This window comes from Myxine glutinosa, chromosome 2 (genome assembly GCF_964187855.1).
Source record: "Myxine glutinosa chromosome 2, kmMyxGlut1.1, whole genome shotgun sequence".
In the NCBI taxonomy this organism is placed as follows: Eukaryota; Metazoa; Chordata; class Myxini; order Myxiniformes; family Myxinidae; genus Myxine; species Myxine glutinosa.
Genome location: NC_136262.1, coordinates 130,710,213 through 130,733,587, shown reverse-complemented (window position 1 = coordinate 130,733,587; position 23,375 = coordinate 130,710,213). Strand labels below are relative to the sequence as shown.

The 23,375-nt window shown below is 41.7% G+C and overlaps 1 protein-coding gene across 1 annotated transcript in view; it reads right to left on the bottom strand.

The window, feature by feature from the left end:
• LOC137421254 (RNA-binding Raly-like protein) overlaps positions 1 to 23,375 on the bottom strand; it is a 182,290-nt gene that overhangs the window by 134,989 nt on the left and 23,926 nt on the right. The window contains exon 2 of the mRNA XM_068107128.2: positions 6,328 to 6,596. Within this exon, the coding sequence (XP_067963229.2) occupies positions 6,328 to 6,583 (256 nt within the window). The 5' untranslated portion in view covers positions 6,584 to 6,596. The remainder of the gene's footprint in view (positions 1 to 6,327; positions 6,597 to 23,375) is intronic.

Genomic DNA, 23,375 nt, shown 5'->3' with positions numbered 1-23,375 from the left:
ATCTTGCGGATCGTTTCCACTTGGGAATCGCCAAGCTTTACACAAAATTTGATGCAGTAGCGTTGTTCAAGTTTTTCCGTCATTTTGTCAAAAACGAAAATCCGACGGCGCTCACTTACATGTCCTCACTCATCGGCGGTCTGCCGTCGAATGACAGCTTCTGCAGGTGGGAAAAAATTCACGCGTGCGCATTAGGATCGCCTACATACGTGCACCAATCAACGCCTCCCTAGCTTCTTTTTTTTTACGCACGAAAAATAAAGGTCGGATACTTTTTGAACACAGTATATATATATATATATATATATATATATATATATATATATATATATATATATATATATATATATATATATATATATATATATATAAATATAAATATATATATATATATATATATATACAGACATTGTACATATATACATGTGTGCATGCGTGCATGCGTGTGTGTGTGTGTTCGCATCATGGTCAAATTCCAGTTTTCTGCAATGCTACAATGGTGAACGGAGTGACATGAGAGGAGAGTGCTTGGGCAGCACTGACGCTTTAAAGAGTGTAAGGGCCTCTCACAACAATGACATAAGCACGAGTTCATGAGTCAGATTGTCAAGACCAAATATTTTATGAGCAAATGAACCTTCTCTTTCAGAAAATTATTAACATTCCTCATGACATGGATTTATTTATCTGACAGAATGAAATAAAATGCAAGTGTAATACTGTAACAATTATCAGTACTAGTGAGATACCCATGCTTTGCACGGGTGGGAGGTCAGAAGCAAACAGGCAATGCAAATACGGCGAATGCTAAAGCATGAAACCAATAAATTCCACATTCCTGTAGCACCTTCAGTCGCACATCAGACATGGACAGCAAGTTCGTGAAGGACTTCCATGAAAAATGTACCCGTTCGCAAACAAACGGGTATGTTCATGTATAGAAACATCGATTGTGGGTCCGTGGCGAATCTGCATATGGCGATCCGCGAAGTTCACGTTCAGAAAGTAGAAACCATCACGGCATGTCGTCATTCACTTGAACTCGATATCTCTTTTTTCATTCCAAACAACATATCTCCAATCACAAATTAATCACAAAATAAACTTTTAACAACATTGTTAATGTTTCCTTCATTGTAAAAACGACTAAGTCAACAGTTGAAAGGATTTTGAGCCGATAGGAGGATAGGTGTTATGGCCTTGGCAAGATGGATGGAGACAGCGATCTGATGGCTTATACACCGCCAAAATAGCTATGTGGAATTCTCTCATGTAGAGATTAAACCCACATCGTTTGAACTTTGGCCGAGGTCATTATTTACTTTTAATGATGTTTATATACGAATCAAAAAGAAGATAATTGGTTTTGGGTCGTCCTTTCTGCATATCTCGTGGGATTGCGAGTTGGAGAGACGGCCGTGATGGCGGGGAGGGTGTTGGCATTCTCTCAAGCAGGGATTCAACCCATGTCCTTATAAAAGGTCTTTGTCCGAGGTCACCGAGTCCGAGCGGTGCAGCCGTTTGTGCGGCACCCGGGAAAATAACGTTATGTGGGAGTCCAAACCTGAAAATGCTGGAGACCAAAGCTGAAATTGGAAAAACAATATACCCTATTTTACTCCAGGAGATCCCAGGATTACCCACCCAAAATATCGTTGCGATCAGTTCAGCCGTTTTTGCGGTACCTTCAAACGGACAGACGGACGGACAGACAGACGGAGGGACATTTGGTGAATTATAGTAAGATTACAGTTACATAATACTGTAACTTGAATCGGGGGTTTTCAATGTGAGTTCTGCCAAATAATGTAACATCCATTTTAAATTGTAGGATTCCCATTCCACTCATACCCTTAATTAAACATCATGGAGTTACTGCTGCCTGCTTCAAAAGACTATCACAAAGCAGCAGTAAGTTGCACTGTGGGAAGACTACTACTGCAACTATTACGATACAACAACTACTGATTATTTCATGGCTACAATAAATCCCACCTTGTTGTGCGATCGGCTAAGCTAAGAGGTATGTTCGACCCTAGTCTTTCATGAACCAGCTGGCCAGCCATGACCCGAGAGTGAAGTTGATTTGAGCAGATTTTTTTAATTGTCCAGAATGCCAGCGATAACTCGCCAACTCATTGCAGAAGACACCGTGCATTCTCTAGTGTCCACCAACAAATGCTCGCAGCAGGATATCCGGCTTTACAACCATCCGAGGGAAGAACCAATCCAACAGTTTATAGTCGGGTCAGGAATCGAACAGAAAACAGACAGGTCCAATGGTTTGCACGTGACCTCGACACAATCCTTTCGGAACTCCATGACAACCAACACAAACACCCATTGTATTCCAGTCACTTGGTAAAAGCATTACAGCTGGGGCACACAAATTGATCAAAGTAAAGGTTGTACAAAATGTAATGCAAATTTCTATTATTCATTAGCAAGTGTGTGTGTGTGGGAAGTGTGTGCGGACTGTATGTATATCCATTGGGGAAGGGGGCACATGTTTGGCTCCTTGGTGGCAAAGAGTGAGCTGATCACGACATCATTCATTACTTCCAACATAAACGTTGTATTAACCAACACGTGTGAAGCGAAAAGTGGAGTTCAGCAATTGGTTCACATTTTCTGACTGTCTGTCTGTCTATCTGTCCAGAAACGTCGGTTTATGATTGAGGAACAACTTAATTTCAATCGAATTTAAAGAATTTTATTACTTCTTGTACAACCGCTCCTTTCCTATTCCATCTCCAGGCGCTGCAAGATGTGCGCCGAAAGGGAGTACGGTACTCAGTTTTCACTCCGTTTGTCCGCTTTCTTATACTTGCCTACAGGTCACAATTTAAAACCGATCTTCACGAAACTTTACTAAATGGTAGAGTTCGTGGTCCGACAAAAACCTATATATTTTTGGGGTCAAAAGGTTAAAAGGTCAACAAAGGCCAAAGGTCAACCCCTTTTTCAAATTTCTAAAATCCTCAATTTTCATCCGATTGACTTGAAATTTGAATACGATATACATAACGGCGACCTGAATTCAACCAACAACTATTTTTGAGATCAACATAGGCCAAAAGGTCAACATAGGCCAAAGGTCAACCACTTTTTCAAATTTTTTAATCCTCAATTTTTATCCGATTGACTTGAAATTTGAATAGGATATACATGTCGGCGAATTGAATTCAACCACCAACTATTTTTGAGATCAGCATAGGCCAAAAGGTCAACATAGGCCAAAGGTCAACCACTTTTTCCGAATTTCTAAAATCCTCAATTTTCATCTGATTGACTTGAAATTTGAAAAGGATTTACATATCGGCTAACTGAATTGAACCACCAACTATTTTTTAGATCAGCATAGGCCAAAAGGTCAGCATAGGCCAAAGGTCAACCACTTTTTTCAAATGTCTAAAATCCTCAATTTTCATCTGATTGACTTGAAATTTGAATGGGATTTACACATCAGCAAACTGAATTCAACCACCAACGATTTTTGAGATCACCATAGGGCAAAAGAGTAACAGGGGCCAAAAGTCAACAACAATTTCAAATTTCTAAAATCCTCAATTTTCATACGATTCACTTGAAATTTCAATGGGATATGCACATCAGTTAACTGAATTCAACGAACAACTATTTTTGAGATCAGGATAGGCCAAAAGGTCAACATAGGCCAATGGTCAACAACCATTTCAAATTTCTAAAATCCTACATTTTCATCCGATTGACTTGAAATTTGAATAGGATTTACATATCAGCGAACTGAATTCAACCACCAACTATTTTTGAGATCAACATAGGCCAAAAGGTGAACATAGGCCAAAGGTCAACCACTTTTTCCGAATTTCTAAAATCCTCAATTTTCATCTGATTGACTTGAAATTTGAAAAGGATTTACATATCGGCTAACTGAATTCAACCACCAACTATTTTTGAGATCAGCATAGGCCAAAAGGTCAGCATAGGCCAAAGGTCAACCACTTTTTTCAAATGTCTAAAATCCTCAATTTTCATCTGATTGACTTGAAATTTGAATGGGATTCACACATCAGCAAACTGAATTCAACCACCAACGATTTTTGAGATCACCATAGGGCAAAAGAGCAACAGGGGCCAAAAGTCAACAACAATTTCAAATTTCTAAAATCCTCAATTTTCATACGATTCACTTGAAATTTGAATGGGATATGCACATCAGTTAACTGAATTCAACGAACAACTATTTTTGAGATCAGGATAGGCCAAAAGGTCAACATAGGCCAAAGGTCAACAACCATTTCAAATTTCTAAAATCCTCAATTTTCATCCGATTGACTTGAAATTTGAAGAGGATTTACATATCGGCGATCTGAATTCAACCACCAACTATTGATGAGATCAACATAGGCCAAAAGGTCAACATAGGCCAAAGGTCAACAACAATTTCAAATTTCTAAAATCCTCAATTTTCATCCGATTCACTTGAAATTTGAATGGGATTTACATATCGGCAAACTAAGTTCAACCACCAACTATTTTTGGGATCACCATAGGTCAAAGGTCAACAACAATTTCAAATTTCTAAAATCGTCAATTTTCATGCGATTGGCTTGAAATTTAAAAAGGATTTTCATATCACCTTACTGAAAGCAACCACGAACAATTTTTGAGGTCAACATAGGCCAAATGGTCAACATAGGCCGAATTTCTAAAATTGTCAATTTTCATCCGATTAACTTAAACTTTGAAGACGGTTTGCATATCAGGTCCCTGAATTCAACCACTAATTATTTTTGAGGTCAAAAGGATGCCCCACAGAGTGCCATGCTACTTTGTTCTATTTTGCCAAGTGTCACCCTTTGAGTGATTTTTCATATTGTCTGTTTGTTTGTTTGTCTGTCCGCTCACTTATACTTGCCTATACGTCACAATTTTAAACCGATCTCCACGAAACTTCACCAAATGGTGGAGTGTGTGGTCCGACATGAACGATATAATTGATCGATTAATTAATTTTTGATGAATGACGATTAATTTTCTTTAAGTTACAGATTAGGATGAATCAGTGGTGGTTTAGATATTCTATTAGCCAATTGATTAATAATTTTATTATTTTATGATTATTTATTTATTTATTTTCATTAATCACTTAATGATTTAATCACATTTATTTTCTTTCTCATCTGGGCAATATCTCAGGCACCTTTTGAGCTGGGAAGCTAATATTTGGACACGACAGTGACCAAGTGATGTGGCTATCAAGGATATTTTTGATTTATTGATTAATCAATTAATCGATTAATTATTAATTGATTCATTGATTGAATTAATCAATTAATTATTTTTTCGATTAATTATTTATTTCATTATTTTTCCAAAAGTTACAGCTTCAGATGAAACTCTAGTGGTTTAGGTATGCTATTAGCAAATTGATTAAGAAATTAATTATTTTACGATTATTATTTATTTATTTTAATTAGACAATTGATCAATCAATTATTGTACACCTCTCCCTCGCAAATACCATCTCTATGTATCAATACCATCCCAGCAATGCTGCATGCTGGAGGATATGTTATTTAATTATTTATTTGGCATGGGGGTGGTGTACTTTGAATGTATCTGTACTTGTTTATTTCATTTCTTCTTGTTTCACTGCATGTCTTTAGATTCCGCTGTCTTTGATCTCTCTTTCTTTAACTTGTCTACATTTGTTGTTCACGTGCTCTACATCCTAATAAAACGACAATAAAATTAATACAATCTACCAACCAAGCTACAATCATGTTTCCATCAAATAACATACATTCCATCTCACCATGGACTTTGCATGGTGTGTATTACATAGTACAAAGATAGCATATTTTAATAATAACAATAAACACAACAAACTGGAACGTCACTCGGTAGAGAGCATACCTCCACCATGTTGAACAGTTTACGTGTTGTGTCCGACTAATAGGCCAGATCTAAATCCGTGACCAGAACCAAAATGTATTCGGCTTGTTGTTGCCACCAACCCAACTCATCCATCAAGTTTCATCAGAAAATAATTTTTTTGGAGATATTGTGTAATATTTTGTTTTTGGCCTTATCCCTTAACATTGAAGAACCACTTAAAAATTAAAAATAGGATCCCGATATTCACCAAAATCTACTCGATTCGTCTTTGTTACATATCAAACTTGTCCACCAAGTTTCGTTTAAATCCATCCATAATTTTTTGAGATATCCTGCTCAGTTAAACAGATGGACAAACAAGGGTGAAAACATAACTTCCGTCCACCTTCGGTGGCGGAGGTAATAATAAATATGGTAACAATATTAAAGTAATTTCATAAATACCAAGAGTCTGCCCAGCAAGAACACGACCATTCTCTCGTGTGACGGCAATCCGAGCACTCCTCTGAGTGGCATATTGCACAAAGGCGTAGCCCTTGTGCACAGAACAGCCAACGACGTGACCGTAAGGGGAGAAAAGGGCTTCAACGGTAGCACGCTTCACCAGCGCAGTGTTCAGGTTCCCAATGAACACACGTGAATTCAGGGACTTGGGATCCGTCTTGTTGGTGACGTTGCTCGTTTGCTTCTTGCCTGTCATCTTGAGCACCAGCCTAGGGGGAGTCAAAGATAGCGATGGTCATAATTTCAACTGGACGCACAATTCTCACAAGCAAGGGTTGTATGGACAATACAGCTACACCAATATATATTTTTATGTTCAAGGCTCCAGTCACGGGCTATATAGTCCTCATCAAGGCCAAGCCTTAAATAAAAGAGCTGTATTGATAGAAAAGTGAAGAAAGAGAGAATAGTCTGAGTTTTTGAGGAAGTACAAAATCTGCATTTTGAAAAGGGGAAGATTATAAGTGTTTGGAAAGACATGGGAAGGTAACGAGTTCCAGAGTTTGGCAGTGGAGGGGAAGAAACAAACATCATAACGGGCCACGCTTGAGATGCCAATGGCCACACAATAATCATGAGATGCAGTGGCTTGTTGAGTATTCCGTGGTCTCGCTAATGGCGGAGGTACACAAGGAGCAGGTTCTTGGGAGCAGAAACCAAAGTAATATCTGTAAAAAGTGAAACAGAGCCAACTTTGCAGCATAATTCGAGCGGGTCGAGTTTTGAGGTCAGATTGGGAGAGTTGATAAGTCGAATTACTTTGGATTCAATTCTGTCCGGTAAATATGTGGAGATAGAACCTCCCAAGATGTGAGAGTAGGGAGTACTGCATGCAAGGACGAATCAATCCTTTATATAGTTGAAACATCTGTTGAGAGGAGAAGAAACTTCAACATCTGAACAGGACTCCCAGTTTCTTCAAGGCAGATTTAGCTATTTGTGTAATGTGTGGATTCCAGGATAGATTTGATGTTAAGGTAATACCTAGTAGGTTTATTGAATCGCATGGTGTAATTGTGGAGCTGTCAAAGGAGATTGGAGAGTTGTAAGGAGTTTTAAAGAGAGAGTTGGGAAGAAATTGAGTTTTAGAAGCATTAAACTTCACCTGATTACATTTATTGCTTTACTATGAAAGTTGTTTAAGCACTAAAGGTGATATTAGTGGCCCAGATTCTGATGATTTATTCCAAAGCATGTCATTGAATATATCTGGTTTGAACATTACAGAGGACTTGCAATTGGACTCTTGGTTTCCCAAATTCCTCATATTAGTGCTTTCCTCACGACTCTATTTGGTCGAGTTCTGCTTCTTTTGCTAACACGGACATCTTAGATAATAAGACTGGAGTTGCACACCTAGCATAGGGTACACATATAGAGCCTATACAGCCAGACGATAAAACATTCATACGAGTCGGAATATCAAACACCATCATGTAGAATAAATCATTTAACATGGCAGAGGGGGGAAAAGAACATTGTTCATGCAATTTGCGGAAAGATGCTCATTGTACAACAGTATTTCTTGCACCAAATCATTCCAAGGCCAAACAATAACCACAATAGCCGAAGACCATAAGATTCGCGAACAACATACAGCGTAATCCTGAAGGGCACCTCTTGCCCTCCTCGCCTCATCTGAGCCGCCATTATTCATATTGCAGATGGTTTGGCCACCTGTGTTCACCTCTGCTCAAAAACTAATCAATGTTTCATCAGCAAGTAATTCGAGATTGCCTGAGCATTGCACAGATGCCTGCTGTTACGATGGGAATGAATCACAAAGGACCTTTGTCGTGTAAACGGCATCCTTCAGAAGATGCAGTTGCAAACGGATACAAACACAGCACGAGGACTTCGAAGATGTAAAAACTTGCTCAGGCTCACATGTTATTGACAAGGTCAATTCAAATGAGATTCCAGTTTAAGGTGAGCACTATGCATTACTCGGTTGGTGCCGACACCTTCTGAGAATTGAGGATTCATTTATATAGTTTCGTATTGCAGCAAAAAAAGAAGCGGGTTGCTCAGGTGAAGATACAGAGCAATACGACGTATTTGTGTGTGCACTGGTGTCTAAAGGTGTGTGCGCTCACCTTTGAGCTGTGTCGCTTGGGTTCAAATGAGCTATACGTTGTTGTTTCGCAGCATGCAAGGGTAGGCATCAATGTCGTCCATCAGAGGGGACGTTAAGCCAGTTGACGCATCTGTCGTCACAGGTTGTTGGTGGATGTTAAAGATGTGTTTCATGACGAGTAGGTGAGTTATTCGCAGCACCTTGAACAAATTACCAGCACCTGCACAAGTCAGTCGAACATCAGGTTTGACCTGATGGTCAACTGCCATAAGTTACTGATTTAATAGTGTGAATTAATATCGCTAGTTCATCAAATTCAATTGATGCACTCAAGAAAGCAAGGTGCAGGTTCTTTTCCGAACCTGGAATAATGTATATAAAGTTTATCAAAGGCACAATGGATAGATGTAGGATTGTAGGAGAAAATGCAACTGTGTGCTGCGATTCCTTGGCTCTCAAGACCATCTGGCAGTTACCTATTAACATTTGGCTTCTTCGCTCCTTACAATCGACCTTTGCTGTAATTTGTGAGCAAATCCTTGATGTGAAGACTATTAAATTGCATGATGGCTGCGTGTGGCAAGTTGTGCCAGAAGGGCCTCATCTGGCCATATTTTGAATCCTGCTTCTCCGGGAACACGTGTGACGTCCATTAAATTACCCAGAGAAAAGCGTTTATGGATTGCTGCATCAATACATCACGGCTGGTTGTACTCTACTGGGAGCACTCAGGACAAAGGGCCTTCGGCTATGAGGAGGGACCATCAACAAGAAAGTGTCACATTGACATCTGGCCAGTTAAAACACACTTCAGGTAAACAAGTGCCACATGCGCATGCACGCGGTGATCAAGGTGTGGCAGCTACCACAGGTAAGCCACAACCCTCTCTTTGGGACCATTATTCAATCGCCTCAACTACCTGCGCAGTGCATTCACTCGAAGCTCATTAATAGTGTTCAACATTGTGTCCCTCTTTGTCTCTTTACCTTCCTTTCCTTCTTCTTATGACAGATTGATGACAAAGTGGATCCAAATCAAACTATGATGGTACTTGCTAGAGAGCATACCACCACCAGGCTGAACAATTTATGTTTTGTATCCCACTGATGGGCCAGATCAGGATTCGGACATGAACCATAATCTAATTGGCTTGTTCTTGCCACCTAACCAACTCATCCACCAAGTTTTGCCATAATCCATCAATAACGTTTTGAAATATCATGCTTTGTATAGTTTTTGGCACCATCTCTCAATGGTGAAGAATCAGTTAAAAATTCTCTGATCTGAGTCGAGATTCAAATCTTCACCAAAACTGAATTGATTCGTCCTTGTCACACACACAACATGTCTACCAAGTTTCCTCTGGATCCTTCCATAACCTTTTGAGATATCGTGCTATATATCCGTTTTAGCCCTATAGCCGGGTGTTGGCTTAGCGGTTAGGGTGCCGGCTTGGGATCCTAGGATCCTGAGTTAGAATCCCGGTCGATCACTGTCATCCTTCCGAGGTCGGCAAATTGACTACCAGCTTGCTGGGATGAATGATCCCGGAATGTACCCCGATTTAGAATAGGTACACCGTATCCCTGCGCATCGTAAGAGGTGACTAAGGGTTGGCGTCAGGAAGGGCATCCGGCCATAAAAAAAATTCCTCATAAAGGGAACCATGCGGACATGGAGCCCGCAATGCCAACCCCCGCACTAGCAGGGGAAAATGGCCTTAAAACGATCATTCATATTCATATTCATATTGGTTTTAGCCTGATCACTCAATGGTGAAGAATCATTTTAAAAGTTCTCAGATCTGGATGGATCCAGATTCAAATCTTCACCAAATTTAATCGATTCTTCCTTCTCACACACCCAACCTGTCCACCAAGTTTCAGCCAAATATGTCCAAAACTTTTTGAGCTATCCTGTTCACAAACAGACAGACAGACTATCAGACAGGGGTGAAAACGTAACCTCCATCCACCTTCGGTGGCGGAGGTAATAATCCCCAAAAAAGTACTTGGCCTTCCCTCGCTGTTGATTCAAACGTATACCCACGTGTTCACTGAAAACATGACTAGGTCATAGCCACGCTCCTGAAGTACTGCAGGCAGCAGAACAGAAAGAATAAAGTCCAACTCTGCCTTTCCACTTCATTTTCCGAGACCTGGAACAACTCCCAGGGAGAATTACAAAGGGAATAGAAATCCCAGATTAAAACGGCAAGAGCACGTAAACATTTTACTTTGATGCTTAAACCATTTACATGACATGCAATAGTAAGCGAAATACTACATGCAAGTACCTCGCAAAAACCTTATATATTTCATGAAAGCAACACATCCAAGCACTGTAGGAAGACCAAGTATCGTTTGGTTCACGGTGCATAGAAAAAGGAATGCTCATAATTAGAAACCTGCGAGTCCATTTCATCGTTTGATGGTGCTTGTGCAGTCTGTGTGTGGGAAGGCAAAAGTTTTAAGTTGGAATCTCATAATACAGCCCAAGCTGATGAAAGGACTGAATAAACGATCTTCGATTGGCTGAATGCCACTGTTATAACATATTTGTTGTCTGCCAGGAACCCGGCCTTACAGAGGAGGTGGACGGCATGTGAAACAGCCAGGATTGGGTCGCCATACTTGTGGAATTACAATCGTGAAAGCTAGAAAATGGCAATTCCGCACGAGGTTTTCATTCAAGGTCGAAATCCTGACCCGTCCACCCGAAAGACATGGTTTTCTTAACGACGGGGGATTGCAACACGATGGCCATAAATCTCTGTAAGCCCCCATTTTCGTTGCAGGGATGTACGATGTTAGTGTACAATGCTCGTGTTCATCCGCAATCATCATGTATTCATTATGCCTGCCTTATTTGCATTTCTCCAACACAAATTAATCAAATGTGAGAAACACCTTGCTGTGAGTACAATTAGTGGTACAAAGGTGTGGTTTGGTGATGAAGCTAATTTCCTTGTTTATGGGATGTCGGCCCAATTGGTTACCAATAACCATCGAGTATCAGTAATGCCATATACAGTCACGTGAAAAAGTAAGTGCACCCCATGTAAAGTTTTGACTTTTTCACCATATTTCAACATGCAGCTATTTGATCTTAATTTCAACAATATTGAGAGATAAAGGTGATATAATATAACAAATATCATGAAACATTTACATTTTGTAGTCCATTGTATAATTTAAATAAACATAAATGCAAATTTCGCATGTGGAAAAAGTAAGTACACCCTTGGCTCTAATAGGAGGTATTGCCCCCTTTGGCAGAAACAACCGCAAGTAGGCGTTTCTTATAACTGTCTACCAGTCTCTGACATCGACTGGGAGAAATTTTTGCCCACTCCTCCGTGCAAAATTATTTCAGCTGTGCGATGTTTGAGGGGTTTGTTGCATGCACAGCTCGTTTCAAATCCCCCCACAACATCTCGATGGGATTTAGATCCGGGCTTTGACTTGGCCATTCCAGAACCCTCCATTATTTCTTTTCAGCCATTCCTTGGTGGATTTACTGGTATGTTTAGGGTCATTGTCATGTTGCAAGGTCCACCTTCGGTTGAGCTTAAACTTTCCGACAGATGGCCTCACATTATCCTCAAGCACCCTCTGGTACAATGAAGATTTCATAGTGGATTCTATGATGGTGAGCTGCCCAGGCCCTGATGCAGCAAAGCTGCCCCAAACCATATTTCCACCACCATGCTTTACAGTTGGTATCAGGTTCTTGTGCTCAAATGCTCTCTTTGGTTTTCGCCAAACATGTCTTCTGGTACTGTGGCCAAATAACTCTACCTTTGACTCATCTGTCCAGAGCACATTGTTCCAGAAGTGCTGGTCTTTGCCTCGGTGTTCATTGGCAAACTTTAGTCTTGCCCTGATGTTCTTTCTGGACAGCAAAGGTTTCCTCCTGGCACACCTCCCATGTAGATCAAATTTGTGCAGCCTCTTTCTAATGGTGGACTCGTGCACTTTGACATCAACAGTGGCAAGAGCTACCTGTAGGTCCCGTGATGACATTCTGGGGTTCTTAGAGACTTCTTTCAGCATCTTGCGGTCTGCTCTCAGGCTGAACTTGCTGGGACGGCCTGGCCTGAACAAGTTGGCAGTTGTTTGGAATCTTCTCCATTTGTAGATGATCTTCCGGACAGTCGAATGATTGATTTCAAATAGTTTGGAGATCTTTTTAAATCCCTTCCCAGACTCGTAGGCATCTATAACCTTCTTTCTGCAGGCCTCAGAGAACTCTTTTGATCTAGGCATGGTGACGCCACACACTTCAATAACAAAGAGCAAACCAAACTAAATGTCTGAGGTTTAAATAAGACAGGTTCCTCCAAGATCCTCTCTAATGATGTTCTAATCATTTGCACCTGAGCTGGTGCACCTGATTCTAATTTTAGGTATTTGAAGTAGTGATAAATGTAGGGCTGTACTTACCATTTCCACATGCGAAATTTGCATTTATGTTTATTTAAATTATACAATGGACTACAAAATGTAAATGTTTCATGATATTTGTTATATTATATCACCTTTATCTCTCAATATTGTTGAAATGAAGATCAAATAGCTGTATGTTGAAATATGTTGAAAAAGTCAAAACTTTACATGGGGTGTACTTACTTTTTCACGTGACTGTATATGATGGTGTATCCTAAATCTTCAGCTATATAAAGAACTTTATATATGATCAATGGAGAGCCTCGTATTAGATTAAAATAAATTGCTTCAGGGTAATTGATTTCTGTAAATCTTAAGTGCATTTGCTGTAGAAAATGAAAGGTGTGTGCAGCCTCGGGGTAGGGGGAGACACCGCTTGATCTGAGGGGGGTGGTGATTGGATAAATGTGATCAGTCAGTGGGGAGAGGAGAGCTGCTGACAAAAAAAAAGGTGCTTGCCCCTCGCTCACTCTCTCTCTCTTGCCTCTGGGATGCTTCACTATCCTGAACCTGCCAGCTGGCTCCTGCCTGTCTCTGTCTCTCTCTGTCTCTCTCTCTGTCTCTCTCTCTCTCTCTGTGTCTCTCTCTCTGTCTCTCTCTGTCTCTCTCTCTCTCTGTCTCTCTCTCTCTGTCTCTCTCTCTCTGTCTCTCTCTGTCTATCTCTCTCTGTCTGTCTCTCTTTCTCACTTTCTGTCTCTCTCTGTCTATCTCTCTCTGTCTGTCTGTCTGTCTCTCTCTATGTGTCTGAATATCATCTTTATCTCTGTCTGTCTCTATGTCTCTCTCTCTTTCTTTCTGTCTCTCTCTCTCTGTCTCTCTCTGTCTATCTCTCTCTGTCTGTCTCTCTTTCTCACTTTCTGTCTCTCTCTGTCTCTCTCTCTCTGTGTCTCTCTCTCTGTCTCTCTCTGTCTCTCTCTCTCTCTCTGTCTCTCTCTCTCTCTCTCTGTCTCTCTCTCTCTCTCTGTCTCTCTCTCTCTCTCTCTCTCTCTGTCTCTCTCTGTCTGTCTCTCTCTGTCTCTCTCTCTGGGAGAGTTGGAAGCCACTCCTGAGAAAAAGGCACATGACCTGGTGTTTGCAAAAAGGCACGTGAAAGACTGAGAGCATGAGGCAAAGTATTCTGTGTTCTGATGAGATGGAAATTGAACTCTTTTGGCCTGAATGCAAAGTGCTCCATCTGGTGGAAACCGAGCACAGCCCATCACCAATCTAACACCATCCCTACCATGAAGCATGGTGGTGGTAGCATAATGCTATGGGGATGCTGTTCAGTGGCAGGGGCTGAAAGACTTGTAAGGATAGAGGGAACAATGAATGGAGCCAAATACAGGCAAATCCTTGAGGGAAACTTGCTTCAGAGTGCTAAAGACCTCAGACTGCAGTGAGGATTTACATTCCAACAGGGGAATGACCCCAAGAATACAGCCAAAACAACCCTGGAATGGCTTCAGAACAAGAGCATGAAAGTCCTTGAGTAGCCCAGCCAAAGCCCAGACTTGAATCTCATTGAGACCTGAGGCAAGACTTGAAGATTGCTGTTCACCAACGCTCCCCATCCAACTTGACAGAGCTTGAGCAAATCTGCAAGGAAGAATGGGAGAAACTCCCCAAATCCAGACATGCAAAGCTGATACAGACATACCCAAGTTGATTCGAAGCTGTAATCACTGCCAAAAGCGCTACTATGAAGTATTGATTCAGGGGGTTGAATACTTATGTAAATTAGTAAATTAGATATTTCTGTATTTCATATTTAATTACTTTGTAAGAATTTCTAAAAAGAAAATTCCACGTTGAAATTATGGAGGATTATGTGTAGTTCAGTGACAAAATCCATTTTCAATTCAGGCTGTAACACAACAAAATATGAAAAAGTCAACAGGTGTGAATACTTTGTGAAGGCACTGTATGTAATAGTAAAAATTTGTATTGGTGTCAAAGCCAGTAACCAATTGCAATTTACTAGTAGGATTAATGATGGGTTTGTATTCGATCAGCTTCATGATGATATATATCCAAAAGAACTCCAATTAAAAAAGGAAAACCAAACTCACAATTCAGTTTCTCTTTTAGAATTACAAATCAATATCGATAATAATAAATTTCACACCAAATGATTTGATAAACGAGATGCTTTTCTGATACAGATTGTGAAGGACCCGGGTTCTTCGACATACGAATGCCTTTCTTAGACAGCAACATTCCTAAAAGGCTAATCTATGGTACGGTTACAGGTGAAATAATTAGGACCGTGAGAGCAACCACACACAGCACTGAAATTATCAATAGATTACAACAGCTAGTTACACATATGCTAACAATATGAGCTACATTTTGAAGATTACAAAAAGTTTTCTTCAAGATCATAAAACGACACTGAATAGAACAACTAAAATACAATATAAATATTTAAAATATTATTAATAAGATATTTACATAAATAGATTATTAAATATATATTGTCGCATCCGTGGCCGATGAAAACCAGCCTTGGACGGACAGCCGAACAGTTTACTCCGATGCAGCAGTTCGAAACTTGGCTGTATCTTTTTGGCGCGTGCTGGACGGAAATAAGCTGAGGTCTTAATTTTATGAACGGCCGCCACGGGGTTTATTCCCCAAACACACAAACACAGATATGAGACAGGGAAAATTCACAACACAAGAAATGAAATGCAACAATAAAGGTTTTAATGAAAATAAAGCACAGAAATCAAATAGATGGTGAGGTAAATCTATAATTCCTAAGGTGAGGATCGTCCTCTCAGACATAATTACACAGCAGGGAAATGATAAAAGAAAAGGAAATAATGGTCTTTGTTGCTTATCTCGGCCGACACTCAGCTCTGGTCTACGAGGCTGTTGATTTATGATGGCAGCGCCACACGGCCCGACGCTGCTTGTGTGGGAAACGCTCAAGATGGCGCGAAGTCCCTCTCCACCTCGCCACAAAGCCAGCACCAGAGAAAGTGAAAAAGACGGACTCTATCTCCTCTCCATGATCGTACACGAGCCAGGAACAGCCAAGCCAGGGACAAAGGACAAAAGCGACCGCCCAGAACCAGAGAGAGAGAGAGAGCGGATTCTGTGACTACCCACGATGAAGCCAGTCCAAGAGAGAGCGAGAGAGATGGATTCTTCCTCTTTTCTCCACCTCAAACCTTCCAGCTCTCCCTGACGTCAAACGACCAATCATGCCTTTTGGGGGTGGGGCCTCACGGCCCTCTTGACCGCCTACTGATTCTCCGCCTCTACTGGGTGGGGCCTTTTTCCTTAGATGGTTGGTGGGGCGGTGTTTACTTTCCGATCGGGGTTACGTTCGGCACTGTCTGCATTATCTTGGTTGTCATGGTTTAATGGAGCGATTTCATGGCTGGCCAAGTGAATGTAAAAACATAAGGGAAAATCACAGGAGGCAATTACATACTGGGAATTATCCTTAAGCCCTATCTAACTAACACACAACCACCCTCCATGTGGTGACATGTAAACACTTATGTACATTGAGATTCTTCTTCTTCATGTCCACGGGTCATGCTAAAACCTATACGATCTTAAACTCCACTATATTTCATCAGTACCCTCACAAACATAACAATATATTTACATATATGAGGGGCAGTCGATAAGTAACCTTAAAATATTTTTCACAACTTGTTTATTGCATGTACGTGTGTAACAACTGTTATTTTTCAACATAATCTCCATTGTGTTCAATGCATTTTTTCCAGCCCTTTACTATGGCCTTGATTCCTCTAGGATAAAAATATTTTGGCTGCTTCTGTAGCCATTCGTGCACCGCCTCTTGGACCTCTTCGCCGGATCGAAAGTGGTTCCACGAAGCGCCTCTTTAAGTGTGCCAAAGATGTGGTAATCCAAAGGGGTGAGGTCTGGCGAGTAAGGTGGATGAGGAAGACACTGAAAATGCAGGTCCTCGATTGTTGCAGCTGTTGCGCGGGCGGTATGGGGCCGAGCATTGTCATGCTGCAGCAAAACACCGGTAGTGAGTAGTCCATGACGTTTTGATCTGATTGCTGGTTTCAGGTGATTTTGAAGGAGGTCGCAGTGTGATGCACTGGTGACTGTGGCATACAAAAAGCTCAAACGAGATTTGGAGAGGATCTGCCATTTCAGTTCTGGGTTGAAAGGATTGAAAACCTCGAGGAAGAACGGTGACCAGATGATGATCCGTGCGGTCAGGAAATCAGTCAATTGCTGTGCATATGTTTTTATATTTTCTCCTATAGTGATATTCTCAATGGAACTGATGAACAATAACAGTTGATTTATTTACTGTTGTCTGGATCAATAAATCCCTACAACATCGTCGATAGAGAAACAAAATTGTGAAGGGGTCAATGTCCAAAGAAATAAAATACTTCGTGTTAATTCCAAGAGCAACGCAGAAACAGCCACATCCTGCTGCTCCCACTAAATGAAAAAGCCTGCAGGATGTTTCACCTGCCGTCCCTACTGCCAAGACTCTGCATAATGTGAAGCCGCTGAGATATTCATGCACGAAGTTTCAGCCAAACGGTTCGTACATCACATCCGTCAGACTGCAGATTTGTGCCATGTACAGGGTGACCAGAAACAAACGGTGTAGACCGACCTCACGTTTTAGAAATTCCTCCATACTCGTATCCTCTTACTTTTCCAGTTGTGCCAAGTGGAGTTTCTTTATAGTCAGAATATTTAGACTTCATCTTACGATAATTCACCAAATGTCCGTCTGTCTGTCTGTCTGTCTGTCTGTCCGTTCCCAGGTACCGCAACAACGGCTGAACCGATCGCAACGATATTTTTGGTGGGTAATCCTAGGACCCCCTGGAATAAAATAGGCTATATTGTTTTTCCAAGTTTTCCAATTTTCCAATTTTTCCAAACACAATGGAATAATATTTACCGATATGAACAGTGATGTGGCTTTTGTTGAAATTCTACGTACCAGGAGAGAGTAGATCGACTCCTGACGAACTCTTCCGATAATAAACGTGCGGCTCCGAAGTAAAACGGCAGCGTGTGCAAAACGACTGAGAAACAGGTGTAGCGGCCGCTTCCGTGTTACAGATTCGGCGCTCACTCTTCAGACATAAACATGCGACTGAGAAAGACGTGTAGCGGCCGCTTCCGTTTTGCAGAATTCAATCTTTTTTCAAAATGGGCGCCATGTACTGTTTAGATTTTGATGATTTGCGTGTGATATGATTTAACGGATGTTTATATAAATCGTTTAAAATAAAAAAAGCCTTCAATTTCTGATATTTTGCCTTTTCATTTGGGCCTCCCAATGGAAGCCCGGCCCATAGGGTGGGTACCGGTGCTAGTCAAGATAGCCCCATGTTTTTTTTTTCAACAAATCCACCAAAGAATTAAATCCTTCAAAAAGACTCAAACCGAGTTCAGGGTTGATGCGTAAGGACAACATCTACCCGAGAAAGCCACCGAACCTCAATCAAATCACATGAAATTTAAGATATCCATCTGAAACTTTCCATGGTAATCATGCATCACGTGAAGCAAATGTGGACCAAATCTGTAAAATTAAGGTTTATTATATTGTATGGGTACCGTTCCTTTGTGGTCACTCTGTACGATTCATCTCGTGAGCTGTGCGCATTGTACTCAAACTTAAGAACTCAGGTGCGGTATTAGACAATAGTCCAATAACATATGTAGAACCTGCTTCTTACCAATAGCTTGTCGCAGCCTGTGCACATTAATGCCTTTTTTCATCAGGGGAAAAAGTATGCAGTTTGCATCAATACGTGCCCCGAATGAATGAGTGAAGCGGGGAGATCATACCACGGTGACCAGACACTTGAGCAGATGGCGCACACCACAATAGGTGTGCATCCAATTTCTCCCAAGATTCCGTCCATCCTCAAGCAGGGGGAGCGGGCAGCGAAGTGTCTTCCAAATGAAAGGCGGAGCACACAGTGGCAACGTGGTGACCTATAGCAAAGTGTCTTCGACATAATAAGGCGAAGCCACAGGGACAGAAAGGCCCACAGAATCTTGTTTCTCACAGTCTGAGAGTCCTTCAGGTGCTTTTTTGCAAACGCCAAGCGGGCTTTCATGTGTCTTTCACTGAGGAGAAGCTTCCGTCTGGCCACTCCGCCATAAAGACCAGATCGGTGGAGTGTTGCAGTGATGGTTGTCCTTCTGGAAGTTTCTCCCATCTCCACACAGGATCGCTGGAGCTCAGCCAGAGTGACCATCGGGTTTTTGGTCACCTCTCTTACCAAGGCCCTTCTCCCCCGATTGCTCACTTTGGCCGGGTGGCCAGCTCTAGGAAGAGTCCTGGTTGTTCCAAACTTCTTCCATTTAAGAATTATGGAGGCCACTGTGCTCTTGGGAACCTTCAATGCAGCAGAAATTTTTTTTGTAGGCTTCCCCAGATCTGTGCCTCGACACAATCTTGTCTCTGAGCTCTGCAGGCAGTTCCTTCGACCTCATGGCTTGGTTTTTGCTCTGATATGCATTGTCAGCTGTGAGACCTTATATAGACAGGTGTGTGCCTTTCCAAATCATGTCCAATCAATTGAATTTACCACAGGTGGACTCCAATCAAGGTGTAGAAACATCTCAAAGATGATCAAGAGAAATGGGAGGCACCTGAGCTAAATTTCAAGTGTCATAGCAAAGGGTCTGAATACTTATGTCAATGTGATATTTCAGTTTTTTCTTTTTAATAAATTTGCAAAACTTTCTAACATCCTGTTTTCTCTTTGTCATTATGGGGTATTGAGTGTAGATTGAGGAGGGAAAAAATGAATTTAAACGATTTCAGCACAAGGCTGCAACATAACAAAATGTGAAAAAAGTGAAGGGGTCTGAATACTTTCTGAATGCACTGTACATTGCAAGGAATTTGGATGGTTTGAGATATATTTTTGTGTCATCTGTGAATGAGTTTGCAAAACTCCAAGAGTCGGAGAATGCAACAACTAAATCTTAATAATTGTACAATGTGGTTTACAAGAGGGAGGTTAATCCACCTTACGGATGTGGAAATACGAGGTATTTGGTGATTTTGACAAGCAAGATGTCTTTTGATACTTTTTTTCATGATATGACTAATGCTTCAGCAAAGAAACTCCTGGGAAAACAGGATACCTTTTTAAAAAGCTCCTGGTGCTCCTGCCTCACACCTAGCTCGGCTTCACGCTGTTGAAACCAAAGCTTTCAGAATCATTGGAATCTCTCGCGATGAAGCTAACTCTGAGGGCCTTTCACTCACTCACCGCAGGCAGGTTGGTGGTCTTTCTGTCTTCTACAGACTCCTCTCCAGCCTTGCTCCCCCAGCTCTATCTGGGCTCTGTCCCCCAAATATTCCTACAGGTCGCACAAGATCTGCCTGCAACCCTCTTATGGTTAAAACTGCCAAAATCAAGATTCCCTGCTCACCTTCACTCATTCATTCCTCTTTTCTCCCGCCTCTGGAACAAACTCCCTCACTCTCTTCAATCCCACTCCTCCCTCCAGGTCTTTTAAACAGCTGGTCACCATCATTCCCCCATCCAAAACCTTGATCTCTACCCCCGTTAATTCACCCCCAGATCCACTTTTTTGAAATACCGACTTCTTTCCTAGAAGTTCTAGCAGTGTCCATGTGTTATATACCTCTCCAACCCCCTGCACCCCGCCTTCCCATGCCTCCTCCCCCAAAGCCCTCTCCCTCCCACAGATCTCCCGAGTTGTTGTGTTTGTGTGCTTCCCCACCTCTCCCCGTCTTGTCTACCGCTCCCCTTATTGCATGTTTTATGTGTCTGTTTGATGTTTTTGTGTGATTAATGTTAGCTCTTTCACGAGCCTCGATCCTGTATACAAAAAAAAAGAAAAAAGAAAAAAAGGGAGAAGAGTAATTCTGATGAGTCGTCACATCCTGGTGGGGAGTCTCATCTGCCCAGGTGAGGAGCTACAGATTAGTGTTTTTATTATTTGTTTTTTTTGTATACAGAGTCAAGGCTCATGGAAGAGCTAGAACACTGAACAGATCTGGATGCAACAGAACAAAAGGAACTGCAGCGAGAGGGGGGAAACACCAACAGCAGGGTTGAATGACAAAACAGGAGAATTGGACAATTAATGGGTGTTGGGAGGAATGGGGGGCAAGACAGGATGCATGGGGTGGACAAGATAGATACAGAAGGAAACTCTTCGGAAGGAAAATCTGGAAATTTGGAAGGAGGAGGGCTTGGCGGTTGAAAGGGGGTTAACAAGGAACGAAAACACCATGGTTTTGGATTGGGGACGATCTGAGATGGCGGTGAAGAGCTTTCTTGAAAACCTGAAGGGAAGAATGCGATTAACGAGAATGTAGAAGTTGGTTCCACAGGTGGGAAAAAAAGAGGAGTGGCGGAGAGCAGTGATTGTAGATTTTGGGAGTTTCACTCGAAGGGGGTTGATGGTGGACTGTGTGCGCCCTGCAGGAACCTGGGGGTGGCAACGCACGGGAAGAGCAGAGGGTGCAAGACCAGAAAGGAGGCTGTACAATACACCGACCTGTCTGCGAGGCCAAAGTCATAGTCCCACAGACAGCTTCATTGCGGGATATTCCAATAATCTTGAAGACCTTCGTTATCATGACGTCAAGCTGAGCAACGTTTGAGGCAGGGTAGTGTGGAAGTGTAATTCAGTGTAACTTATTAATTGGCACTGGTAACTTATTGGTTGACCTAGTAACAAAGCAGATGCATTTTACATGCAAACTCTGTGGGGGACGGGTTTGTAAATGAGTTAGGAATGTGCACGAACATGATGGTCTCTTGAAACACCTGGTCACAGCCCCAGGCTGGAGCACCCCCCTATTGTTTGATAAAAGGAACTCACAGCAGGGGGGGGGCTAGCTGGCGCCAGGAAGGCGACCGGTGACGTCGGCGGAGAGGAGATTACGAGTTCAGCGGACAGAGGATTAAGTCGAGTTGGTCCATATAAGCGGGAGCTGCGGCTGGAGTCGAGAGGACTTGCTGCGAGGAGCTCTGACGAACGGGACCATGGCGGAGGAACATCAGCCGAACGAAAAAGGACCATGGAAAAGAGTTAATCTCAGCCATTGAATAATGCGGTATTATTTGGTAAATGGAATCAAGTGAATAACCAGTTAATAAACCAGACCTTTTGTAAAACCTGTTTCCGACCATTGGCGTCTTGAGTCTCACCCTCCACTTCCGCGACAAGATGGAGGCACCGCTGGGATTTCGAGTGGACGTCGCCAAGGTGAGCATGTAAGCATGACGTCTTGGGGATCTGTCCATTATGAAATATGAACTCTGAAGATGGAGGATTTGGTGTGTGGGACTTGCATTCCGTAGGTAATCCAAGGAGTGTAAAAGTATTTTTGTCACGACCGTCCAAGGTAAAAGTCACGGATGGAACGGTTTAAATGATTCTATTATTCGTGTGCTTGCATATGCGTACGGTATACGCTGGGTGTTAAGAGCCTTACTCTGGTCTGCGGGCAAGTCGGCTCATGAAGTGCACCATGAGTAGATTTGTTTGCCGGTTCGGTAAGGTTCGGTAAGGTCCGTATACGTGTACAATTGTGTACACCCGTTTTAAATAAAGAAATAAATAATTTTTTTTCAGTTTTCCCGCCATTTCTAAAAACTCGTTCGATCGACTAATAAATTCATGACAGACAATCCCACCTCATGCCGGTCCAGAATTATTGTGAAAGATGGCGATTGAATGAAAATTGCATACCAATTGGACGAAACTTGGTGGACCGGTTGTGTGTGTGACAAGGGCGAATCGATTCGATTTTGGTGAAGATCTGAATATGGCTTCGGATACGAGAATTATTTAATTTCTCAGTGATTCTTCACCACTGAGAAATCGGGCCAAAAGCGATATATAGCATGATATTTAAAAAGGTTGAATGAATATGACTAAACTTGATGGACGAGGTGGTTAGGTGAAAAAAAAAAAAAAAACACGCCGATTCCATTTTTGGTTCAGGTCCGAATCCAGATCCGGCCTATCAGTGGGATACAAAACATAAACTGTTCACCAAGGCGGAGATATAATAATAATAATAATTCTGTATTATTTAGTTAACCAGTTTGTGTGAAACCTCAACCGATATATAAAAATTTATCCTGATTATGAGAGATAATTACAGGAAATGGAATTATTTAAAGTGATTCTTCACCATCAAGAGATCGGGTGAAAAGCGATATATAAAAATTGATCTGCTTGATGTTAGTTTAAGGGCTGTTCCAAATTTATCCTGATTATGAGAGATAATTACAGGAAATGGAAAGATGGTGTAAATGGTGGGATAAATGTAAATGGTGGGATAAATGTTTGATAATGGTCCTGGTAATTTTAGTCTGGTAAGGTAAGGTAAGGTTAGTCCTGGTAAGGTATATTGCTGGGGACCCGAGGATGTGCCTTTTCAAGGTTTGAAATTAATCGGACAAGGGGGTCCCAAGGTATGGTCACCGTACTCGCAAGCCGT